This window comes from Hippocampus bargibanti, linkage group LG05 (genome assembly GCF_051943395.1).
Source record: "Hippocampus bargibanti isolate YZ-2025 linkage group LG05, ASM5194339v1, whole genome shotgun sequence".
In the NCBI taxonomy this organism is placed as follows: Eukaryota; Metazoa; Chordata; class Actinopteri; order Syngnathiformes; family Syngnathidae; genus Hippocampus; species Hippocampus bargibanti.
The window spans coordinates 10420003-10444466 of NC_142738.1; the positions used below are offsets into that span (position 1 = coordinate 10420003).

Here is a 24464-nt window from a genome sequence, read left to right on the forward strand (position 1 = left end):
CGCTCAGTAGAAGTCATTTGAAGTGATGTTACAAATTATGGACATAACTAGTCCGGGCGTCGGTTGTTCTTTAAGAGTAGGCTGTCAGTATTATGCCTACAAAAAATCGATTCGTGGTAAAGTTTTAGGGGCTGGTGTGTTTCTGTGGATTTAAAACGGGGCAGAATCTTCATGTGTGTGTGTTTCCATCGGGGTTTGTTTGATTTAAATTAATGCGTCGATAGTGTACTAGCCCCGTTTCCTTTTGTGTCGAGTTACCCGTCACAGTGTCTGTTCCTCAAACGAACAAGTTGATTTGCGGATGTGACGTCACCAAAAGCTTCTTTCCTATTGGCCGATATAGTTTGAAAATTGAAGCAGTTTCAGGTTCGACCGTGCGGAGTTTGACTTTGGTGTCGGTGGTCTGAATCGTTTGCTTGAAGATCATCTTATTGTATGGCTTTTTTAAAAAGATAATATTCGTTTTGTCGGAGGAGCAAGCGTTGGATTGTGTTGACGTTGTTTCTTGTGATCAAGGTAAACGATGTAAACTTACTAGCAATAGCTACGGATAACATCCTGTAGAAAAGCTTTGCCGCCAGCACATAAATGACACCAGAAAACTGATGTTCGCTACGCAATGTTGTGATATGTGTTTTCTGTGTTCAACTTGACGAAATTGCTCTCTAAGTGCATAAGTGCTACTCTATGCGAAGGCGATGCCAGCGCGGGCAAATATAACCGAATCCGAAGTCTTGCTCGTCGAATGTTAGTTTAGCTGCTTGTGATTATTATGGCCGACGTTTCTCTTTTGTCATAGAACGTCTGTGCTTGTTGCTCAATTGTATGTCCAACTATTTAAAAACCTGCAATGATTCCTGTTATCTGCTTTATAGGCCAAAAATGTATCACTGATACCAGAAGTAACGTTTTTGTGTCGATTTTACACGTGTTGCTTTTTTTTTAATATTTAGGCTTTAATATTCACGCAGTGCAGGTGGCAAAATTAATGGAGGGGCCCCTCGGCCGGGAAACTCTTTTGTCAGAGATGAAAATCCTTCTGATTTCTATTTTTTCATGGCAATTCCTCGCTTAAAATGAATCCGGATTTTAGTTGACAACATTGAACGAACTCGCGTTGTTATTATCGCTTGCTGGCGTGATGCAATTGTTCTAGTATATTTGTACTGAAACTTGAAAATCTGATCTGATGCCGCAGCCTATTGTAACTAGGAAATTATGAAGTTTTAAGTATCAAATTTGATATTACTATAACACTGCTTTCTATTGTAATTGCTACATTCATTTTAGAAAGGTTGTGACTCTGTTTTGTAATGCTAGTTCACAGTAAAATGCACAGAATCGCCCCACTTAGGTACTTTTAGAGAAACATTTTTCCAAAATTATCTGTTTCAGAGAGAGAACCCACAAGCTGGCACCATGAGTTCTGTAAAATCGTCTTTGCAGTCTCTAACGAAGATTTTTGTCGGTAAAACACAAGATTTCTTGAACGAGATTGACAATGTCCACATGGTTTGGCTTGAGGAGATCCAACAAGAGGCCAACCTCATGTTCTCAAGGTAGGTGTAAAATCGTCATTTAAAAACTGCTTCGTTTTGGTCATTGTGTTTATGTCCATGTTTACTATTCTATCAAGCTCATCCAAGTACATTTATATTAACGTAATCTAATTAACTGTTAACTCATTCACTGCCAGGCGTGCAAAAATGTGTGACAGGGTTTTTGTCATTGTCACTTGCATTCCACTACCTACCGAATATTGAGAATCTTAGACTCTCTTCTTTCATTAGAAAAAAAGAGTTAACTCCTAAATTATATGGGTCTGGAGTTATATGAGCTTGAAATGAGGGCGACTGTCCAAAATACAATGCAATGCATACACATTATATAGCGCTTTAACAACAGCTGAAGTTGGAACAAAGCTCTAACATAGAAAAGAGGGAAATGCCGCCCCTTGTGGAAAAGAAAAAAAACATTGCCAGCGGCCATGGCCAGGGCTTTATCGGTATGCAAGCATGAAAAGACAAAGCCCGAACAAATTTGGGAATGGCGCTCCATGTCATATTTTCAATTCCCGAATAAATTTGTGAATGGCAGTTAATGGGTTAGTTGCTTTTGGATTACTACATACCAAATGTGTTTTTAAAAGATAGAAATGACACACGCACAAAACTACAAATGAGCTATATTGTGAGCAGTTATTTTGGGAAAGCTTGATTTGACATCAAGTCAAGAGTGGGTGTTCGGGAAGTCGTCTATGCCGTATCCCAACCTGCATTAAAAATGTAATGTGCTTCTTTTTCTCCTGTGACTATAACATAATCCATTTTGTAGCATAAGTACATGTATTCCATTACTCCCTGCCAAGTAAATCAGATTTCAACATGGGTGACAAATGAAAACCTTTTTGACAATGTTCCAACGTTATTTTGTTGACATTTATTGATTTTTTTAAACATATACAGTATCATATGTGACTCTTCAACCAATTGTCTTTTCTTTAAATTGCAGGGACTTTAATTCCGAACCAGAGTTAATGCCCAAAACCCCATCACAAAAGAAGAATAGTCGGCGGAAGCGCGTGTCTGTTGGCCGTCAGGAAGAAGTACGTCGAAGGTTTGTTGCACTTTGAGACAGTCTCCATTTTCACGATTTGCGGAATCCCGGGTTGATTTGACTTCCTTTGCAGGTTCTCAAAGAGTCGTCGTAGTAACCTTCGCGGTTCCTCTGTCAAGCCACTGGGCTTCTTTTCTGAAGATGCCGTTACAAATGATTCTGACACACAAAGCAGCACTGGCACGAGGCCAAAACGATCTACTCGCAGAAACAAACAAACCGAGGCGGCGATTACAGAGGATGTAAACCAACTTTTCCCCATAATCTCTGACACTGTGGATGCTTCTCATGAAAAGCCACAGCTTGTTGAGGTTGAAGACGTCGCTGAAAACAACGAGGCGAACAACCTGGATGAATCGTGTGACACAATCCATTCTCCTGTTGCGATACCGTCACCCGGGGTCGTCGTCAGCATCCCTGCATCGCAGCGTTTGTCTGCTGAGGCAGCAACACAACCCAAAGCATCTCCTGGACGTGCCGCTGCCAAAATTGCAATCGCCGGGAAACGCAGAAGCTCCCGGCGGAGCTCCATGAGGTGCTCCTTAAAGGTGCGGCACTCCCTTGGTCGTTTGCGGTACAGCATGAAGCAGGAGTCTCTGCGACGTGCCTCCCGGCGATCCATGCTGAAGAAGAAGGCGGATCGCAAGGCCAATTCATCACGTAGCAGCAATATTGAGAGTGAGGAACAAGACATTGGTCAATTTTCTTTCAATATGTTAATCCTACTTGACATTTTTCTGCATCTTCTGACTTTTTCTCATTGTAGCCACGTCATCATGCGAGTCCATGGACGAGGCGGATGAATTGTAAGTACATGGAGAAAAGAAAGGAAGCTTTGGATGTACATTGATACCTCGGCTTACGAACGCTTTAGCTAATGAACTTTTCACCTTACGAATGTTAAATTTGCTAGAATATAATCTTGGCATTCAAACTATTTTTCGGGAAACTCACGGAGCGCCACAATGAGTGATGTGTCGTTCGGGAACGAGCCTGTTCTCTGAAGTGAACGAAGAGAGCCGAGCTGAAAATGGCAGCCGACTTTTTTTGGTCCTCTATTCCCCGCCCCAGTCTTTGGTTAAAGCCGCACGTGATTGGTCAAGATCCGTGGTAGAGGAGGGAGGGGACACACGTAGCAGTGAGCGGGGCAAGGGGTTACAGAAACACACACACACACACACTCTTACAGAAACACACACACGAAAGGGAGACGACAGATCTAGAAACAAAAAAAAAACAAAAGTGAAATGGTGAGAAAATGGATAGAAAACTGAAATTTGGACTCGTTTCAACTTTATTGATAGTTCAAAAGCAGAATGTAGACTGCAAGGTTAAAATCAATCAGGCTCCACAAATAACCCGCACAAGCCATCTGTACAATTTGAAGAGAACATACAAGCAAGGGAACCAGCTATTAATGAAGTTTCTAGTGCGTCTGCCTGTATCTGTTGCTGTTGCAATATCCCAACTTCTAAGATGTAGAACCCAGAGCTCTTTGAGACACTTTATGCAAAAAGCTATCCATGCCATCAAGCCATCAACGACCATCACTAGGTACATAAAATGACATTATTATATAGTACAATTTATTTCTTTAATTACAATACCATAGCACATTTATTATACATAAAATAAGGTATATTTTGTGTAGTTTTAAGGCTTATTTAGTTGAAAATTATGTTTCATGTGGACCTGGGAACGGATTATTCTCATTTGAATGGTTTCCTAATGTTTGGAATACACACTTTTCACCTTGCACACACTTTCTGGGAACCAATTAAGTTCGTAAGACAAGGTATCACTGTACATTCAAACAGTTTCTATTTTAGTTAACATACGCCTACCAATACCATCCCTCCCAACTACTCCGGTTTTGCCGTAATGAGTACAGTTTTCATTATCCCATTCCGGGTTAAGATTTATTAATGAAAATTCCAGTTTCCAATAAAAATAGGTCACATGGTCAAAATAGTAAATACCCAGCGTTCGAGCTATCTATTTGCTGTCTATTAGCTATCTGGCTGGCTGGCTATTTAGCTAGCTAGCTTTTTATCTATTTGAGTTATTCCGGGTTGAGTGAGCGGTGGCGCGTGTGGCAGCCGCTCATAAATGAAATGTGTGATTATTATTATTCATTCAAAACCCGAGATCTCTATGTATCATATCTAAAGTTAGAACAGCCTATCAGCACACTGCTAGCTGTTTACTTCCTTTAGATGAATTGCACATGCGCGTGTTACGGGTCATTTCAGGAATCGAGAGTCAAGAGTTAGCATCTTTTTTAATCATTGTCTCGTCATGGCATGTGCCGGAGAAAAAGCAACAAAAATTGTGAAATCTAAAACGAAACTACAGTCGTTTTCGCGAGGAATACTCTCAAGCATGTCCAGGACTTATACCTCAGTCAAGAAAAGGTGAAAATGACGCAAGTTTGTTGTTTGTTTAAGTTTAAGTTGTTGTTAAGTTTGTTGATAGTTAGCTATTTTTGTCAACCCATAGGAATGTAGGTTTGGATTGGATTGGGTTGGATATGCCTTTATTAGTCTCACAGTGGAGAAATTTACATTTCACAGCAGCAAAGTGATGAAAGGAATGAAAGTAGTAAATAAAATACATGACATTGGATACATTGGATTTGCCTTTATTAGTCTCGCAGTGGAGACTACGACGTGCATATTTGAAGTGACTAACAATGTCTTCCAAATCATTGTACTTTTCAAACAATATTGGTTATTAAATGTTTGGTTGATTGTAAAATATGTACTTCTTTTTTGTTTTTTAAATAGTGGCAAAAAAGATATTTTCATGATTGGCAAATTGCAATGGAGGTATTTTTTTCACAAGTATATTTTTGACATTGATCAACATTTTAAGTAGCTGTAATGTTAAAAATCGTTTGGCCTCAGGGGAGGGGCGACTATAAAGACTAACCGACCGGGGCAGGTATAAAAACTATTTTTTGAATTGTTGTTTTTATTATTGTCCACCACAGAGCATTGGAAGTCATGCCTGCAAATCCAGATGCTGTTCCCACTTTAGATGATTCTCCTCCGGCACCGGTAAGTTTTCATGAATGAACGCCGGCAATAATTTCTTGTGTGATAATCCAGGAGAACGGTTAATTACTTTTTTTTCATAAATCATCTTACAAATGTGGGTACGCAGACAACCATGAGTGAGGTGCCATGCTTGGCACGCATCACTCGTTCTGTGGCAGCAAACTCTCCTAAACTGGCCCCACCTTCGCTGTTTACCCCTGAGAGGAATAATCTACAAACAGGTATGTGCTAATGTGCTCTCTTTTTGTTTTTTACATTCATGTATTTATTTGTAAACAAATGCATGAGGGAGGCCTTTAAAAGTTATTCAACTGTTTCCCCTTTGTTCCAGTTGACAAACAAGAGTGTCCACAGGCCAGTAAAAGGTGAGTGACCTTGAGAGTTTTGAAAGGCGCTTCTAAATGAAATGTATTATAAAGATTATTATTATTATTATTAAACAGGAAATGAGCAGCCAAAAAGCAATAATATTTTATCTGTGAGCCAGCTGCAATCATCAAAAGAGCCATATATGGCTTGAGAGCTATGGGTTCCCGTCCCCTGACCGAAGTGCATAAAATCCACCACAAAGAATTCTTGTTTTCCTGTTTCTGTAGGTCAACTAACGGCATCAAGCGCAAAACACCATACACGACGGTGGAAAGTCCTACAAAGAGATTCTCTCCTCCCAAGAAAAGCCAAAGTGTAAGCACCCAAATAAATCAAGGGAAAGAAAATGCGCTTTTGAATGTTCTTGTGGAAAATGCCTTTTTTTTTTTTAAAACGGCTATTTTTTTTCTCTTCTAGACTCTCAGACCAAACATGAAATCATTTCTCCACACTGTGCAGAAGAATCAAATGTTGATGATGACTCCAAATTCCTTCACCCGGAATACTGTCGTCAAGTCCTTCATTAAACATACTACTCCTCTGAAGATTGATCCTAAGGTCAGCATGAATTTCGACATTAAAAGAAGGAAATAGAAAAGCCACTTGATGACCTTGTACGGATGACTACGATACTATCGAGTGATTCTTGTGGTGTGGTGTTCTACAAGCAATGCTTGAGTATATTTGGGCATATTTCATTTTTAGTTCGACGACCTCCCAGTGCAAGGGTGCAGGGTTCAATTCTGGTTCCGTCCTTCCTGTGTGGAGTCAGCATGTTATCCCTGTGCCTGAGGTTTTTTTTTTTTTTTTTTTTTTTTTGGGGGGGGGGGGGGTGATTTTTTTTTCTGCTTTCATCTTCTTCTTTTCCTTGGCTTTTCCCTTCAGGGGTCGCCACAGCGAATCAATGTCCTCCATCTAACCCGGTTTTGTGCATCCTCTTCTCTCACACCAGCTACCTTCATGTCCTCTTTGACACCATCCATAAACCTCCTGTTCGGTCTTCCTCTCGGTCTCCTGCCTGGCAGTTCAAGGCTCAGCATCCTTCTGCCGATATAGTCGCTCTCTCCTCTGTCCAAACCATCTCAGTCTGGCCTCTCTGACTTTCTCTCCAAAGCCTCTAATATGAGTTGTCACTCTAATGTACTTATTCCTGATCCTATGCAACCTGGTCACTCCCAAAGAGAACCTCAACATCTTCAGCTCTGCTACCTCCATCTCTGCTTCCTGTCTTTTCTTCAGTGGCACTGTGTCCAGTCCAAACATCATGGCTGGTCTGACCACGGTTTTATACACTTTTCCTTTCATCCTAGCTGAAACCCTTCTATCACACATCACACCTGACATTTTTCTCCAGCCACTCCAGCCTGCCTGGACACGCTTCTTCACCTCTTTTCCACACTCTCCATTGCTCTGGACAATTGACCCCAAGTACTGAAAATCCTCCACCTTCTTTATCTCTTCTCCCCGTAGCACTACTCTTGCACTTGGATCCCTCTCATTCACACACATATATTCCATCTTGCTGCGACTGATCTTCATCTCACAATCCAAAAACATGCATGGCAGCCGAATGTTTTAACACTGCCATTCCCAAATTTATTTGGGAATTGAAAATATGACGTGGCGCGCCATTCCTGAATTTGTTTGGGTTTTGGTTTTTCTTTCGGTTGGGGGACAGCATTTGCCTTTTGTACAGCCGCCCCCACTTTTACCTCATATTACTCTAGACCCATATGACTTTGGAATTAACTGTTTTTTTCTGCTGAAAGACGAGAGTTTAAGGTTTCTTACACTGAATTTAATGTTTATGTAGTCCTAAAACTCAATATTTTGTGGGTCCTGGAATTTGAGTGAAAATGACAAAAACCCTGGCACCGGAGTGGACACATTGTTGCACATCGTCTGGCAGTGAATGAGTTAACATTTGGCGTGTTACCGACAGAGCCTATCCCAGCTGTATTCAGGCAGTAGGTGGAGGGCACCCTGAACTGGTTGCCAGCTAATCACAGGGCACCCAGAGACAAACAACCATCCACGCAGCAAGGGGCAATTTAGAGTGTTCAAGCAGCCTGTCATGCATGTTTTTTTGAAATTTGAGAGGAAACTGCAGTAACCAGAGGAAAGCTGCACAGGCACTACAGAGAACATGCATATTCCATCTAGAAGGCTGCAGCTGGAATCCAACATGGTGCCACTACACTGTGAGGTCGACAACGCTAACCACTCTACCACTGCACTGCCAGTAATATATAAAATGTAAATTGAGTCCTAATTAGTGCAGTTACCAAATGTCCTTAGCAATATCCGTTTATACTTTTTTTTTTTCAAAATAATTTGGCTGAGCAGTGAATCATTGTCTTGTTTTATTTATTTGTTTGCTTACTCATTTTATCTTCCCTCCCCAGATGAGAATGAATGTAGTGGTAAGTGCATGAGCACTGTGTGTTGGTGGTCATTTGGTGATAAGTGTCCACTCATTTCATACTAAACCAAAGCACCGCACCCCCTTCCTGCTAACTCCCTGTCTTGAAATGACATCTGTTAGTGAAGATCCATTGTCGTGTCCATCTGTGTGATGAGTTTTCAGTTTCACAATTACACCCCCAGTTGTAATCGTTTGTCCACGGCATCTTCTTCTGCGTTTGAAATACAGACGCTCCCCTACTTACGAACATTCGTTTTACGAACAACGGTATATAAGAACATTTTTGCAGGTATGTCAAAAAATGTTTAGCGTCCCAAGGGCAGAGTTTTTCTTGTGTGCCTCGGATTGCACTATTCGTCGTTCACAAGTACAGCAATTCCTCCTCCTTCTTACCTCTCCCCGCATGTACGAGTTGGAAGCCCTCCAACTCAGCATGTGTGTTGGTCCGGAGTGATCGATCAAACAAGCTTAGGAGCTGCTGTAGAGGCAGCCGCGCAGGGGGCGCCATGATGTTGTATGTGTGTGTGTGTGTGTGTGTGTGTGTGTGTGTGTGTGTGTGTGTGTGTGTGTGTGTGTGTGTGTGTGTGTGTGTGTGTGTGTGTGTGTGTGTGTGTGTGTATATATATATATATATATATATATATATATATATATATATATATATATATATATATATATATATATATATATATATATATATATATATATATATATATATATATCCTCGTCTCACCCACCATGGGTGGTGTCTGTCCCCATTTCAGCTCGGGTCCTCTACCAGAGGCCAGGAAGCTTGATATCTATATATATATATATAACTTACGGACGAATTCACCTTACAAGACCGTTCGCAACGGACATTGTTCGTAAGTTGGGAGCGTCTGTACTGGTTCCCATGATGTTAGCGTGATATTGCAGAAGCAATTAACTTCACAAAACAGTTTTAATAAGTCACGGGGAAAGTTTCATTGTTGCACAAAAGATGTTTTTAATTTTTCTTGGTTTCTGTTCGCCCATTTTAAAAATTATAATGAAATAGTTTGTTTTCTGATGGTCTATAGGCAAAGGAGCGGCAAAAGCTGGAAGCACTTAAAAAGAAGCAGGAGCAGGAAGAGGAGCGAATGAGGAAAATGGAGGAGGAGAAGAAAAAGAAACAAGAGGAATTCAAACGGTCTGATCTAGTTAAAAAGGTTTCATTTCTGATTTGATGAGCAGAATTATTTATTGTGGTCCCATAGGAAACGGGATGAGAGGCTAAGAAAGGTGTTTGAGGCCAAAGTCAAAGAAGAGCTTAGGGAAGAAGAAAAGAAGAAGAAGATTGAGCAAAAAATGGCCCACATCGATGAGAAAAATGATAAGGTTGAAGCATGTCATTTGAATGATTAGCGTTGTCACTTGGACAAGTTGTACTATGTCTAAATTGTTCAATATTTGTCTGTGAATGCAGCGTCAAGCGGCGGAGATGGCCAAAAAAAGAACTGCCATCAAACGTCAGGAAGAACTCGAACAGAAACGAAAGTTGGAAGAAGAAACTAAAAGGAAGAAGATTCAGCAAGCGGTAAAATATTTATTTATCGATCATTTCACATTCAAATTTGCGATTCTGCCACGGTCAGGAAAAAAAATGAAACATATAATAGTTCCATAGACATACAGACACTCCCCTACTTGCGAATATTTGAGTTACGAACAATGATACATATGAACATTTCTGGAGTAATATATGTAGTATTCTCTCCAGTTGTACTTGTACACATCTGTACAGAGCTTATATTTCATTAAATATTTATTGTTCAGTACACTGATACCTCGGCTTTTGCCTTACGAACGTTAAATTCGCAAGAATATAATCTTGGCATACAAACTATTGTTTGGGAAACACACGGTGAGCCACAATGAGTGATCTGTTGTTCACGAACGAGCCGGTTCTTGGAGCTGGAAATGGCAGCCGACTTTTTTTGTCCTCTATTCCCCGCCCCCGGTCTTCGGTTAAGCCGCACATGATTGGTCAAGATCCGTGGTAGAGGAGGAGACACACGCAGCAGTGGGGAAAGGGTGAAGAGTGAGAGGGTGAAAGGGTGAGAACATGGATAGAAAACACAATGAAATTTAGACTCGTTTCAACTTTATTGATAGTTCAATGGCAGAGTGTAGACTTCAAGGTTAAAATATGCCATCAATCAGGCTCCACAAATAACCCGCACAAGCCAACTGTACAATTTGAAGAGAAAAGACAAGCAAGGGAACCAGCTATTAATGAAGTTTCTAGTACGTCTGCCAGCATCTGTTGCTTTTGCAATATCACAACCTCCAAGACGTACAACCCAGAGCTCCTTGAGACACTTTATGCAAAAAGCTATCCATCCCGTCAAGCCATCAACGACCATCACAAAGGTAAATAAAATGACTTTATTTTACTGTACCGTTTATTTCTTTAATTACAATACCATAGCACATTTATTAAACATAAAATAATGTATATTGTGTGTTGTTTTAAGGCTTATTTAGTTGAAAATTGTTTTATGGGCACCTGGGAACGGATTATTCTCATTTTAATGGTTTCCTATGGGAGATTAATGTTTGGAATACACACTTTTCGCCTTACACACACTTTCTGGGAACCGATTAAGTTCGTAAGCAAAGGTATCACTGTACAAACCAATACAGGTTACTTATACACGCCTTAAACCTACATTCCATACAAAATAGCACTGAAACAACTTACGAACAAATTCACCTTATGAACGACCGTTCGGAACATATCTCGTTCGTAAGTTGGGGTGTGTCTGTATTGCACGTCTGAGACGATGTGTGTGTGTGTGTGTGTGTGTGTGTGTGTGTGTGCGCGTGTGCGCGTGCGTGTGTGTGTGTGTGCGTGTGCGCGTGTGTGTGTGTGTGTGTGTGTGTGTGTGTGTGTGTTTTACAAATTTAGGAGGAGGAGAAGCGGCAACAGGAATTGCTGGCAAAGAAGGCCAAGGAGGAGGAATTGAAAGCAAAGAAGCTGGCAGAAGCTCGCCGAGCTTTGGAGCTGAAAAAAGAGCAGGAAAGGGAGCTGGAGAGAGAACGCCTTGCTGCAGCTGAAAGGTCATCTTTCAAATAACTTTTGCTGTCGGAAACATTGTCAAGACGATACATACACAATACATTATATGTGTATGGATTCTTATGACATGTCGTTCCTCTAGGGAGCGAGTCGAAAGGGAGAAGGCTCTCGCTCTGCGGCAAGAAGTGGAAAGAGCAGCTCGCGAGAAGGAACGAAAAGAACTGGAGGAGAAACAAAAGCAGGTAAATGAGGCCTTTCTCGAATCCTATTTGTTTCAATCGTTCATTCATATTCAGGAAGTCTTGTTTTCGAGTTGATGACGATGCCCACGTGACGTCATGTCTGCAACGCCCCTGACCGAGAAAGCGACACACAACGCATTTTGCGGTAGTTTGTTTGGCCTGAAAACTTTGTGTTGATCCGTGTTGATGGCGAAATTAGAAGAGAAACGTAAATAACGCAATGCTGAATCGTGTGTTGCACCAAGACATCTATTTGATATTCACTGACACAAATTCCGAGCAGACAAATCAGCCCTTTTCCAATGGAGCTTGGGCGCCATCTTCTGCATTATCTGGGTGCTGCATTGCTATCATTGACGGCTCGAATTGATATGTGACGACTCCTTTAATCGATTGCAAACATATATGCTTTCCTCTTAAGAACTATTCGAATCACATTCATAACTGGATGAGTAACAAGAAAGCATCTTCTCCGAATCTGAAGCCATTGTTTTGATTCTCGAGCAAGGCAAGACTTCTTGGTGTGACGTCACGAACAAGGGGGCGGGACCTTCTGAAACTGGCCATTTCCGGTTTCATTTTGAAGTAGTTTTTGGACACTTTAAGTCATTTTTACTGGTGTTTTTCATTTGACTAAAAATATCAGCCTGCGTGTTTTGGGTATTTTAGTTGCTATAGTCAGTTAGGAAACAAAAAAATGGTGTCGGTTGTCCTTTAAACGTAAGATAAGGTTAAAAAAATGCGTATGGAGTTGGACCGACTAAGAAGAAAAAAGTATCACTTACACAGAATGGAAGTAGGACTTTTTTTCACGACGTTTTCAAAGTGTGTTTGTCTTGTCTGCCAGTTATCAGAGTGAATGGCAACAATTGGACAGAATTATGTTGTGTTGTGCAACATATGCGGTTATGCATCAACATAAATTGCAAGAATCCTCAATATACTTCTCAATAAATATAATGGGTCGATCATTTTGATTTGGTCATTTCAAAAGTAGCTCCCATGCTGAAAAAGTGTGAGCACCCCTTGCCTTATACAATGACGGCAAATTAATTTTCGCTGCTAATGCAAAGTTAAATCTAAAGAAAAAGAAGTGCCCAATCGGAAAATTCGACACAAATTGTTGTATTGCTTGATGGTTGTTCGTAATATCTCAATGACTTATATATTGCCCCTACCACCTTGCTTTTTTCTATTTTTAGACCGCCGTTACCCTCAATGTAACTGTGGATATCGAGGTACCGTGAATCTGATTTTATTTGTATTTTTTGGTTTCCACGACCCTGTGTTCTTTGTTAAACAACAGTGATGGGCATGTTTTGTTCTTTTACTTTTGCAGAATTCTGTGATGAAAACGCCTGCAGCAAAAGGCGGCGGCCTCAACGTCACTGTGGATGTTGAAGTAAATGGGGGAGGGGTGCATTGCTCAAGTTTCATCTCAGAAATTTTCCATACACACTCACTGTTTTTTCTCCCGGGCAGAAATCGCCCCAGTCATACGCCATCACTCCAAAGGGTGGCAACAAAACTGTGACCTTGTCCAAAAATCCAGACAACTATGGAATGGACCAAAACAGTGACGACTCTACTGATGATGAGTCTGCACCAAGAAAGCCTATTCCATCGTGGGCAGAAGGTATGCACAAGAACAATGGTATCAAAAGTATTTTTTTTGCTACCGGCCACATTGTCATTACGGTTTTCTCTTTGGGGGGCCGTGATGAATTTGGGGGAAATCATTAGAATGTTTCATCCCCTCCACAAATAGAGCGCACAACAAGTGAATGAATAACTAGTTTTCAAATTTGAAGCAAAAAATAACGACTGTTATTGTGGTTTACATACGACAATTAGAAATTTTGGTTCAGACTTTAGCAAGCGTCATGGAATTTTACAAGGATTTGCTTTCGCGGACCGAATAAAATGATGTGGCGGGCCAAATCAGGCCCGCAGTCCTTGACTTTGACACCTGTGCTTTAGATGGTTTTTGATTTGACTAAAGTAAAAAAAAGCGCTAAAATTATCAAATGGTAGTCTGTTGGTACTGCTCAATGTTCTAATTATTCCAAAGCAAAATTTGCATACATTTCATTGCACGGAAGTAATGAGATAGGAATAATAAGATAAATAATGTCTTATATTTCCACAAATGAACTGTGTTGCGAAAACTCCATTCTCTTTTGGGCCTAAGAGAATGTTTTTGATTTTGTATGAATCGTAATGAACATTACCTGATCATCTTCCCCCAGGTCACAATCTACAGCAGATTATTATGAAGCAGTACTTCAACCCTCCTGACCTCGATAATTTCTTCGGAACAATTGAGCCACCCAAACTGGAAAACCTATTTTACAAGAGCAAACCCCGCTACTTTAAACGCACCAGCTCTGCTGTGTGGCATTCACCCCCAAATTCAAACAAATACTGATGGAGTGATACTGTGCTGTACACTTTTTTTCCCTTTCTAATAAAATTTCTTTAAATAAAATAATAAAATATTCTCTGTTTTTAAATATTCTCTGTTTTTATTAAAATAACTGTTGAATGTCTACGCAGGAAATCGTTTGGTATATTAAATGTTGACAATGGACAGTTGTGATCAGGGTTTCATTTTTCCTGTTGTATTTCAGTGAGCTCATCTTTAAGAAGACCGTTAACGTAACTTGCCGTTTAATGGACAGCATCCCGACTTAAACTTTTGCTCCAACAAGTGTGTAAATTCCCGCAAAATAAGTTAATTGCATAAACAAATCAAACTGATCAAGTATTGTAATCCTGTCAACACCGTGTAAACCATACCTGGGCACGATAAACGTGAAGTGGTCAATATGGTGAAAAGCCAGTCATGGTATCAATGTTTGTTTGATTTTTTTTAAAATATTAGAGCAGTGCAAAAAAAATGCTGTTGGTTTTCAGTGTATCCATTGTGGTGCCTCGCAAGCAATCTATTTAAAGCGTTCTATTTTCCATTTCATGTTTTTATGCATTGTTTACTTTTAACTACAGCTTTTTGGAACTACAGTGGGACCTCGGTTTACGAACCCCTTGCCATATGAACTTTTCGGTTTATGAATGTTAAATTTATGAAAATTAAACCTTGGCATACGCACTACTTTTCGGGATACACACGGAGCGTCGCCCCACCATGCCTGGAGGAGTAATTTTTGGCAGAGGAACACCAAACCACACTACCAAACAGCGCCACAGCTGGCCTACCTTTCCACACCTCCTTTCTCTGAGTGCACACATTGTTCGTCTTCAAGGATTTATCATGGATACTTTTGCTGTTATGGGACCAAAAAAGACCTCCCTCCCACCCCATTCCATCAAGCCATCAACGACCATCTCAAAGGTAAATAAAACGATCATTATACTGTACAGTTTATTTATTTAATTGCTGTCCTTATGGAATGTGACTCCTTCCAATCAGCAATTCCGTCCTGCCCCCACCCCATTCCATCAAGCCATCAACGACCATCACAAAGGTAAATAAAACGACTTTATTATACAGTGCAGTGTATTTCTATACAATAGCTCATTTATTATACATAGAATAAGGTATATTGTGTGTATCGATGAGAAGGTTTCTTCAGCCGTCATCTGTAGAAATTTGAAGGTTTCGGACGTTTCTCCTATCCAAGAGGCTGGATAGGAGGCGAAACGTCCGAAACCTTCAACCTATCCAAGAGGCTCTTGGATCGGAGGCGAAACGTCCGAAACCTTCACATGTGTACAGATGACGGCTAAAGAAACCTTCTCATCGATGGACCACTCCTGTACGACTGAGAGCACACACAGACGTATATTGTGTGTAGTTTTAAGGCTTATTTAGTTGAAAATTATATTTTATGGAGACCTGGGAACGGATTATTCTCATTTTAATGGTCTCCAATGGGAAATTAATTTTTGGGATACACACTTTTTGACTTACACTGTCTGGGAACCAATTAAGTGCTTAAGCCAAGGTCCCAGTGTACATTCCAACAGTTTCTATTTTAGTTAGAAACATTCTTCCTTGCGAATGTTAAATTTGCTGATTTGAAAAACCCTGGGCAATAGGATTTTTTAAATTCCCCTAAAAGAGAATCATTTGTATTTCATTCCTAAGGCAAATTTTATTTCCAAACCGAGTTCTATTTTGAACGGAAGTGACATATGGCATCACAACGAAGCGCACATCGGTTTGAGACTTGGCAAAATAAAAGCACGCCACTTCCCCCCCCCCAAAAAAAGCGTGCGTGTATTTATAAGACAAATTGAACTTACTGACTGAAATATTTGTTGTTTTAATAATGAACTGGGTTAATAATATTTATTTGTGTAAATTGGTCGGAATGGGTGAGTACATCTCTGCACACAGTGTCCATATTGTTTCCTAGCATGACGAAAACAAAGCAACAAAAATCGACTTCATATTTAAACAGTTAATTTGGAAAAAACAGGGCCGTTCAAGGTGATGCAAAAAGGCATAAGAGTAACACGAAAACTAAATGTGGATTTAAATAATCCACATTTAGTCTTCGTGTTTCTTTTTTCCCCATATATTAACACTGAAATCTTTTAAGGTGCTTTGTGCCTCACAAGTGTGTTAATTGTTCTGTAAGCACTCACCAGGAAGTGGAGATTACATGTTATACTTGTTGTTTGTACGCCCCCTGTTGAGTTTAACACTTGTACACAAAAAAAGTTATGTGTGTAGATTGGCATGTGAAACACAAGCATCATTTTTAAAGTCCTACTTCCTGCTTGTACCTGCTTTGTTCCCGCTGCCATCTACTAGCACGCCAAGCAGGTCCCCTTCAGCTAATGAGATTCCGGAATCATTGGGGGAATTTTGCTGACTTGGTTCTTGCTCCGAAGGTGTCGAGCTGGGAGCGGTCAGTGTATTGAGCCTGCCATTGCTCGTTTTAACGTTAGCAGGAAAGTTACTATGGCTGCTAAGATTGGCGGCGTTGAGAAGATTTCCTGTTGTGCCAGCGCCATTGCTGCCTGTCACATTAATGCTGCTCAAGCTACTGCTGGGATTATTTGGATTTGCTGGTCCATGACGAGTAGGAGGGGTGAATGAAAATACCCTTTCCCCCCCACTTCCTGTCGTTCTTGCGCTAAGGGGTCCTGCCTGACTGTCGGCGGATGGCAAGGTGTCCAGCGTCAGGCACGGAGGTGGAGGAGGCCGGCGAGATAGCAGACCGTGTCCAGGCCTGAGTTTCGAGATGGGACAAAGCTTGGGTGGAGGGTCTGGGAAGGAGAAGGCCTGGGCGGCGGGCGCATCGCCGTCCTCGCTCAGCCATGGGAAAGCCGATGATGGTGGTGGGATGTGATTGGGAGTTTCGGGCGGCAGAAGCTGTGACCCAACCGTCGGAGGAGTAAGGGAGCTGCAGCTGCGATCCCATTCGTTCAGAGGCCGACGCGCAGGTCGAGGCCTGGTCACCGCTGGGGGAATGCAGTGGATGGGCGTCTGGGGGCAACTGTAGAAGCCTGCTCTCTCGTACAAAGGCAGGCCGGTGAATGCGTAATCCTGGTCCCGCTCGGTGTTTGAAGGCTGGCGAGCTTGGTTTGTGACCGATGGAACTTCTGGATGCAAGTAAAGGGGGAAGCGACTCAGAGGAGCTCCGGGACGACGGCGCAGCAGAGAGACACGGGAAGAGCGAGGGAAGTTGGGAGACTGGACACCCAGGAAGCGACCCAGACCTCCTAACAGCGGGGTGGAGTAGTTGGCTTCCTCATTTTCTTTAATCTGCTCCAAATTGGACTGAAACTCCATCTCCTCTTTAGGAACACTAGAAGTGTACAACAATGTCACAATTACTATGAAACTGTTCAGAATAACCTCAGAACATCTGTAAAAATGTTCCTTCAATTCGTGAGGAATATAATTCAATCGAGCTAGGGTGTCAAACTAATTTTTTTTTTTGCCATGGGCCACATTGTAGTTACGGTTTCCTCTCAGTGGTCGTTATGAATTTGGGGAAGCCATTCGAATGTTTCATCTCCTCCACATACTACATACAGAATGCACAACAAGGTAATGAATAACTAGTTTTCAAATCTGAACTCAAGAAAAATGACTCTTATTGTGGTTTACATGGGGCAATTTGAAAATTTGGTTCGAACCTTTGCAAGCATCATGGCACTTGACATGCTTGGTTTGCTTTTGCGGGCCGAATAAAATGATTTGGTGGGCCAAATTTGGCCCCCGGGCCTTGATTTTGACACCTTGCAATAGAGTATAAAGAATATCATGAGTATCATGATTCAATTTCTACAAACTAATTTATTGTACTGCCTTTCTACTGGGAGGCTGTATTGAATCAGGGTTCGAGTGTCACATGACCAAACTCGGAAACGTGATGACACATGAGGCCTTTTATGACTTGACTGCCGCATGACATATACCTGATATCCAGAGCGGAACCCATGAATGACGGTTTGCAGTGGTCAGCGCTGGCAGTCGTGTAGGGAGGGCGAGGCTCGGACTCATTCCAGTACATGTCCTTCTCAACCAGTGGCAGTGTGTCGTACATCTCATCCACGGACAACAAAGATACCTGAAATGCAATGAATCATAGAAAATTTTGACAGTAGCAAGCAGTAGCACTTGAAGTCGGATCTGTTTCGACTTCAAGTGTACTTCCGGCAGCCCATTTTGAGGGACGCAGCAATATTGTCAAGTTTGATAAATATCTTCTGTTCCCACTTTTGCCTCTGTTCTTGTATTTGCCAAAACAATCCCTCTGGTTAACTTTGATGTGAAGTGTCATGATAGGCAGGGATGTTACGTTAAAGCGACTGGACCAAAGTCTATCCAACATTGGGTATGTCTGTGTAAGCTCTCAGTCGTACAGGAGTGGTCCATCAATGAAAAGGTTTCTTCAGCCGTCATCTGTACTTCTTTGAACGTGTCGGACATTTCTATTCTTATCCAAGATGCTTCGTCAGCGAACTAAAGTCTTGCTGGTAGTTTCGGTCCTATATATCCCTACTGTCCAGACGTGGCTGTGCCAGACTCTGCTATGATTGGTCCCTGCTCTCAAGTTGGGGAGAGCAGAGGACTATTCCCTGAGGCTACACTGATTACTTCTATTGTCCTGACTGATTACTTCTATTGTACTGCCTGATTATGGGGTCTACGACTAGCCTGATTGCCCCATTTGCCCTGGTTTGGGACTTTTAAATATGACGTCTATTCTGTCTATTCTCTATCACATCAACAGGACCAATCACAAAGAGAAAACTGTTCTTTCCCCAACACAAAACAAAGATAGCATCCAAACCTGTAAATTCCGATCGACGAGCCAGTTGGTCTCAAAGTCGTCATCGTCTTCGCCAAAAGGATTGATAAGTTGCTCAGCCACCTGAAAGTAGCATCGGATCAGATACGCAACAGTCATCCAACAGACTGGATGATGTCGTGTGTCGCATCAGACCTTCAACCACCCAACGTAGAAGAAAAATTGCAGCAGTGTGAAGACGGGAAGATAGAAGTCCAAGTCATGGCCGGGGTAGCCTTGGGTCGGATCCAGAAACTGTCGGCCAATGAGACAAGCCAGGAAGAAGCTGTAGACAGCCACTGTCGCTACCTAAAGCCAAGTCAAGTTACCACAGAATGTAATCAACCGACAACCATTTGAAATTGAGCTTTGTGATATCAAATATGACACCCGATGTGTCTGACGCAGAAACAGAACCTGAGTATATACGAGAGGCAGGCTGATCCAGTCATATCCGTACAGCTTCATGCACTTTGCCCTTAAAGTGTTCAACTCCTAAATAGGGAAGAAGAAAAATATGGTTTGGGAAAAATTTCCAAGCTTTGGGGACGTACCAGCCGTCTGGACAAACGCACATACAGTGAGAATGGCGGTGAGAGCCACGTCGTTGTTGATGCGACCCTCAGTTCGGGCCCGTAAAGCCAGACTGACAAACCACATGCAGGGAACCCAGAACTTGTTATGAGGGGAGGGCAAGTCTTCCAGATGCTTCAGTTCTTCCGATGTCATCAAACCTAATGGGCACCAAACATGCATGAAGGCAGAAAATGACAAAACACATAGTACTGACCTTCAATCAAAAATATATATATACACCTGTGACTTGAGCAAACTTCCTCATTTAATCGAAGTACCTAACTTTTTTTTGACTGCAGTTGCCCAAAGTAGAATACATTAGATGCTAATTGTTATCCTGTCTCTGGTATTTTGCTTTGTTTGTTAGCATGAGGTCACTTGACCTCCCCAAATGTAAGCATTGGGCTTATTTCAAATCGTCTTCTTTTCCTTTCGGCTTTCCCCGTCAGGGGTCACCACAGTGAATCAGTGTCCTCCATCTCACCCTGTTTTGGGCATCCTCTTGGGCTACCTTCATGTCCTCTTTGACAACATCCATATACTTCCTCTTTGGTCTTCCTCTCGGTCTCCTGCCTGGCAGTTCAAGAATCAGCATCCTTCTCCCAAGATAGTCATTCGCTCTCCTCTGGACATGTCCAAACCATCTCAGTCTGGCTTCTCTGACTTTCTCTCCAAAGTTTTTGAGACTTTCTCTCATTCCTGATCCTATCCAACCTGGTCACTCCCAATGAAAACCTCAACATCTTCATCTCTGCTACCTCCAGCTCTGCTTCCTGTCTTTTCTTCAGCGGCACTGTCTCCAGGCCAAACAATGTTTTCCACCTTTCCTCTCATCCGAGCTTAAACTCTTCTGTCACACCTGATATTTCCACACTCTCCATTGCTCTGGACAGTTGCTTATTTCAAATACAGAACACATATTTATCTTTGTTTAAAGTTGAGTTTGACAATAAACCTCAAGTAGGAACGGCAATAAACAGCTTTGAAATGTAATAATTCCGTCTAGCCAGACAGTGTTCAGTGCATCCATCTGACAGCGTACCTGCCTGCACCAGGTGCTCCATGGTGGGGAACCTCTTGTAGACGGCCGTGCTGACGGAACGGTAGATGAGCACACCGGACAGGTTGGCGTAGCGCATCAAAGTGCGACGGCTTAATCTGGCGGCCTCGTCGGCTCCCCGAACGTGACCTGCCACTAATGACGCCAGGCGATCTGGCCAGGGGACATTTTCAAACTGACCCCACCAACGGGATACCACCAAAGTCACATAGAAACCTGCAAAGAAGTCCAAGATGGCGCCCAAGTAGGTAGCCATCAGCAAGTGCTCTCACGAGACGTGCTTTTTTTTTGTTTTGTGTTGTTTTTGTGTTTTCTTTTGTCACATTGTGTTGTTGTGTGGGTTGTGGGTAACAGATACGGATGGTTTTTCAGCATTTTTGGCCACGATATTCATCAAGGAGGAGACTGTGCTGAGCGGTCGCGCCTTTTTGGCAGCACAAATATGCCAGCACCGTTTTTGATTGGGAGGAATCTCAGTGCCATTTGACTGTCATCGCTCGACAGTTCTGGGGCGATTGTGCTTTTTTTGCGCCTGTAATGGGCAGCATTTTCACAGCCCCACTTTGTTCAGTGGAAAGGTCTGTGCTGTTGGATAGTCTGCGGTTGGATCGATGAATGGAAAGGAAAGGAGCGTCAGTGCGGAGCGTCAGTGCAGAGCGGCGATGCGTATGTCGAACTGTCGCAGTTTGGAATTGAAGCGGATTTATGTGAGACAGGAAATGTGAGACAGTCTTGTAGTGACGTGGAAATTTGGCGTCTCTGATCCATTGGTGAAAAGGACGCTTTGCTCCTCTCCTCTTTCATCGAGAATTGCTTCATGTAACAGAAGGTGCATAAAGTGCGAAAGATTTAACGACTGTGTCTTTTGTGTGGTGTCACATTATTTGTTATTTAGTTTTGTTTTGTTGTTGTTTGACTTCAAGATGCCATCGCGAGAGTGGCTGCCTTTGCAGCAGGTCTTGTATTTTGGTTTTCTACTTCCTCCTTTCCTTTACTCTTCCTTTTCTGATGTGAAATTTAAATTTCTCCACTGCGAGACTAATGCAATCCAATTCAATATTGAAGTTGGGGATTCTGTTTATGTGTGCACATGATTTGCACGTCAATTGTTTCTCACTGCTGCAACCTGGAGGTGGTTAATTGAAACTGCCTTCGATGGTTGAACCTTTTTTGAAATTCAGATGCCACCTTTAAGAATATGTTAATATATTCTATATAGTCATGTGTTGTTATATTTAAAGAGTAATTGTCGTCTGGATAGTAAACGTATTACTGAAAAAAGTGCAGTTTTAAAATATTTTGTCATTGCCATCACTGGATTTAATGCAAAAAGGGAAATCGGTTGGACTCACCAAGAACAAAAGACACCGGAATGAGCTCTGCATAGCGGTCACAGTATATGGACAGCTTCTCAAACAGTCTCTTCTGCTCAACATTTAACACAAACCTGGTGTGAAAAAGGCCTTATTACATCACATATTTTCAAATCTCATGGTGCAAAACAAAGGTTTGTGATAGGTTAAATAGACATAAGCAGCAATGCTTTAAGATTTGAATACCCATGCTCTCTGTATTTGCAAGTAAAAAAATCACGAAAAAAGATTGTAGACATTGTAGAGCTGTACGCGAAGAAGTGCCCATAGTTGAATTCAAAACCACCACTAAATGCAATCATTTACCATTTCAAAAAATAATGAAATATTCAATTCAATGCACAAGTGCAGGTGTCACCAACATGGCGCCCGAAGGCACAAGCGACATCCCATGGACCACATGAGTTGTCTGTTGGTCTATTCTAAAAATAGTTCATTTGTCATGCGATATTTGGAAAATGCAAACATTGACAAGGATTTATAGTTTGAAAATGTTGCCCTCAATATCAACCTAGTTCCTCAAGTAGTCGCTCTCAAAAAAACAAATAAATAAAATAAAAATTGTGAAAAAAAAAAAATAAATAAATGTATCGGCCAGCAAGCAAACAAATAGATACGAAAATAAATAAACAAATACAAAAATAAATTGCCCACTAAGCGAAAAAATGGATAATCAAATTCCGTATTTTCCGGTGTGGAAGGCGCACCGGAGTATAAGGCGCACCCTGCAATGAATGGTGAATGTGCAAACTTTTTCCATATATAAGGTGCACCGCTGTATAAGGTGCATCTTCAATGAATGGTGGATTTTCAAACGTTTTCCATATATAAGGTGCACCGGAGTATAACGCGCACCCTGAAATTAATGAAAAAAGTTTTACAAATATAATCTATAAATACATCAAATGTTTTCCAAATATTATACGGTGTTACTGTACAGGCTGGGATCACACACGACTTCTACAGGGGGAAATGCAATCGGTGGCTGCTGACAGAAGTTGCGAGACCTATTGCTATCTATGAGCTGTCTAGCTAGCTATCTATTAGCTAGCTAGCTAGCTAACTTTCTATCAACAGTATTTGAGTTATTTCGAAGAGTGAACGATGCTGCTGCTCACCCACGGAAAAACGTATCCTGTGACTGTAAAGTGACCTGACAGTTTTGAAAGGCGCTTCTAAATTAAATATATTGTTATTATTATTTATTATTATTGCTCAATATAACTTCACATATAAGGCCCACCTGCATATCAGACGCTGGGTCATCTTTTGAAGAAAATCAAGGCTTTTGGGTGCGCCTTATACACTGGAAAATACGGTAAATTAATAAAATAAATACATATTTTTTTACAGAAGAAAGCCCCTTTTTAGTGGTACCTATAAACAATGCTGAAGAAGTAGTAGAGTAAGGTGAAGATGATGAGCTCCCTGTAGAGGAGTTTATAGATGCTGCCCCTCCAGCGCAGGAGCAGGTGGAAGAAAGTGCCGAGGCCTGCATCTGCCACCCTGCGGGAGTAGGTCACTGTCATGGCCGCTGCCGCTTCTTCTTAAAAGCCAACTTCCTCCTTTCGCATTGGCCTGACATGAAGGACGCATTTGCTGCCTCGTCAGATCGCGGAATCAGCGATTGCCTGACTTGGTCTGCTTTCAACCTGAATTCATATGGCGAGCATGTGAAAAAAATATCTATAACTGCAAAAAATCTCTGTTAAAGGTCAACTTGGTTGCATACTTACCATTGAAAATGTTTGTCCGTGACTGCAAATGAAGCGGAGGCATGTGGTCCGCCTTTGTCAAGCAAGAATGTTGGAGAAAGAGAAGCGGGACAAGAAAAAGGAGAGCCTGGAAGGTTCTACATCTCCGGTCACTTGATGTCTTAAGCTGTTTTGAGCAACAAAGCTGCATTGTGAGCTCCCACGGGCTCTGTTAATCTCGACAAATCACACACAGCTGCACAACAGGTACCTTCGATACGTGTATCAATTTATCAGAATCAGAAAGCCTTTAACTCATTCATTGCCAGACGATGTGCAAAAATGTGTCCCATTCAGTGCCAGGGTTTTTGTCATTGTCACTTGAAGTCCAGGACCCACAGAATATTGAGTTTTAGGACTACATAAACATTCAAAACAGCCTGAGAAACCTTTGACTCTCTTCTTTAACCAGGAAAAATAGTTAATTCCTAAATTGTATGAGCTTGAAGTGAGGGTGTCTGTCCAAAATACAATGCAATACATACAAATTGTTTATATAGCGGTTTATCAACAGCTGAAGCTGGAAAAAAGCGCTAACATGAAAAAAAGGGAAATGCTGTCCCCTTGTAGAAAAGAAAAAAAACATTGAATGAGGCCATGGTCAGCGCTATATAGGCACCATAGCATGTAAAAAAAACCTGAACAAATTCCGAAATGGCGTTCTACGTCATATTTT

The 24464-nt window shown here is 41.6% G+C and overlaps 2 protein-coding genes across 5 annotated transcripts; one reads left to right on the forward strand and one right to left on the reverse strand.

Moving 5' to 3' along the window:
• The first annotated feature begins 342 nt into the window (after positions 1 to 342).
• incenp (inner centromere protein) lies at positions 343 to 15025 on the forward strand. 2 transcript variants are annotated; one of them, XM_088996924.1, is made up of 20 exons: positions 343 to 516; positions 1396 to 1559; positions 2512 to 2616; positions 2690 to 3294; positions 3383 to 3422; positions 5609 to 5675; positions 5782 to 5896; positions 6007 to 6040; positions 6272 to 6359; positions 6462 to 6602; positions 8450 to 8467; positions 9531 to 9640; positions 9708 to 9828; positions 9917 to 10027; positions 11402 to 11553; positions 11655 to 11754; positions 12957 to 12992; positions 13094 to 13156; positions 13237 to 13390; positions 14004 to 15025. In XM_088996924.1, exons 2-20 carry the CDS (start codon positions 1420 to 1422, stop codon positions 14180 to 14182), a joined length of 2379 nt encoding a protein of 792 aa, XP_088853050.1. In that variant the 5' UTR covers positions 343 to 516; positions 1396 to 1419; the 3' UTR covers positions 14183 to 15025. The 2 variants fall into 2 exon arrangements, with proteins under 2 accessions (XP_088853050.1, XP_088853051.1); XM_088996925.1 differs by lacking the exon at positions 8450 to 8467 and having other exon boundaries at positions 345 to 516; positions 14004 to 15022.
• Positions 15026 to 16052: 1027 nt separating this feature from the next.
• Positions 16053 to 24307, reverse strand: best1 (bestrophin 1). Of its 3 annotated transcripts, none has more exons than XM_088996134.1 (10): positions 23771 to 24307; positions 23412 to 23686; positions 22014 to 22108; positions 20644 to 20877; positions 19605 to 19759; positions 19443 to 19520; positions 19182 to 19334; positions 19029 to 19109; positions 18151 to 18302; positions 16053 to 17534 (listed from the first exon to the last, which is right to left on the reverse strand). In XM_088996134.1, exons 2-10 carry the CDS (start codon positions 23561 to 23563, stop codon positions 16490 to 16492), a joined length of 2145 nt encoding a protein of 714 aa, XP_088852260.1. In that variant the 5' UTR covers positions 23564 to 23686; positions 23771 to 24307; the 3' UTR covers positions 16053 to 16489. The 3 variants fall into 3 exon arrangements, with proteins under 3 accessions (XP_088852260.1, XP_088852261.1, XP_088852262.1); XM_088996135.1 differs by lacking the exon at positions 23771 to 24307 and adding an exon at positions 23278 to 23340 and having other exon boundaries at positions 23412 to 23524; XM_088996136.1 differs by lacking the exon at positions 23771 to 24307 and having other exon boundaries at positions 23278 to 23506.
• Positions 24308 to 24464: the final 157 nt, after the last annotated feature.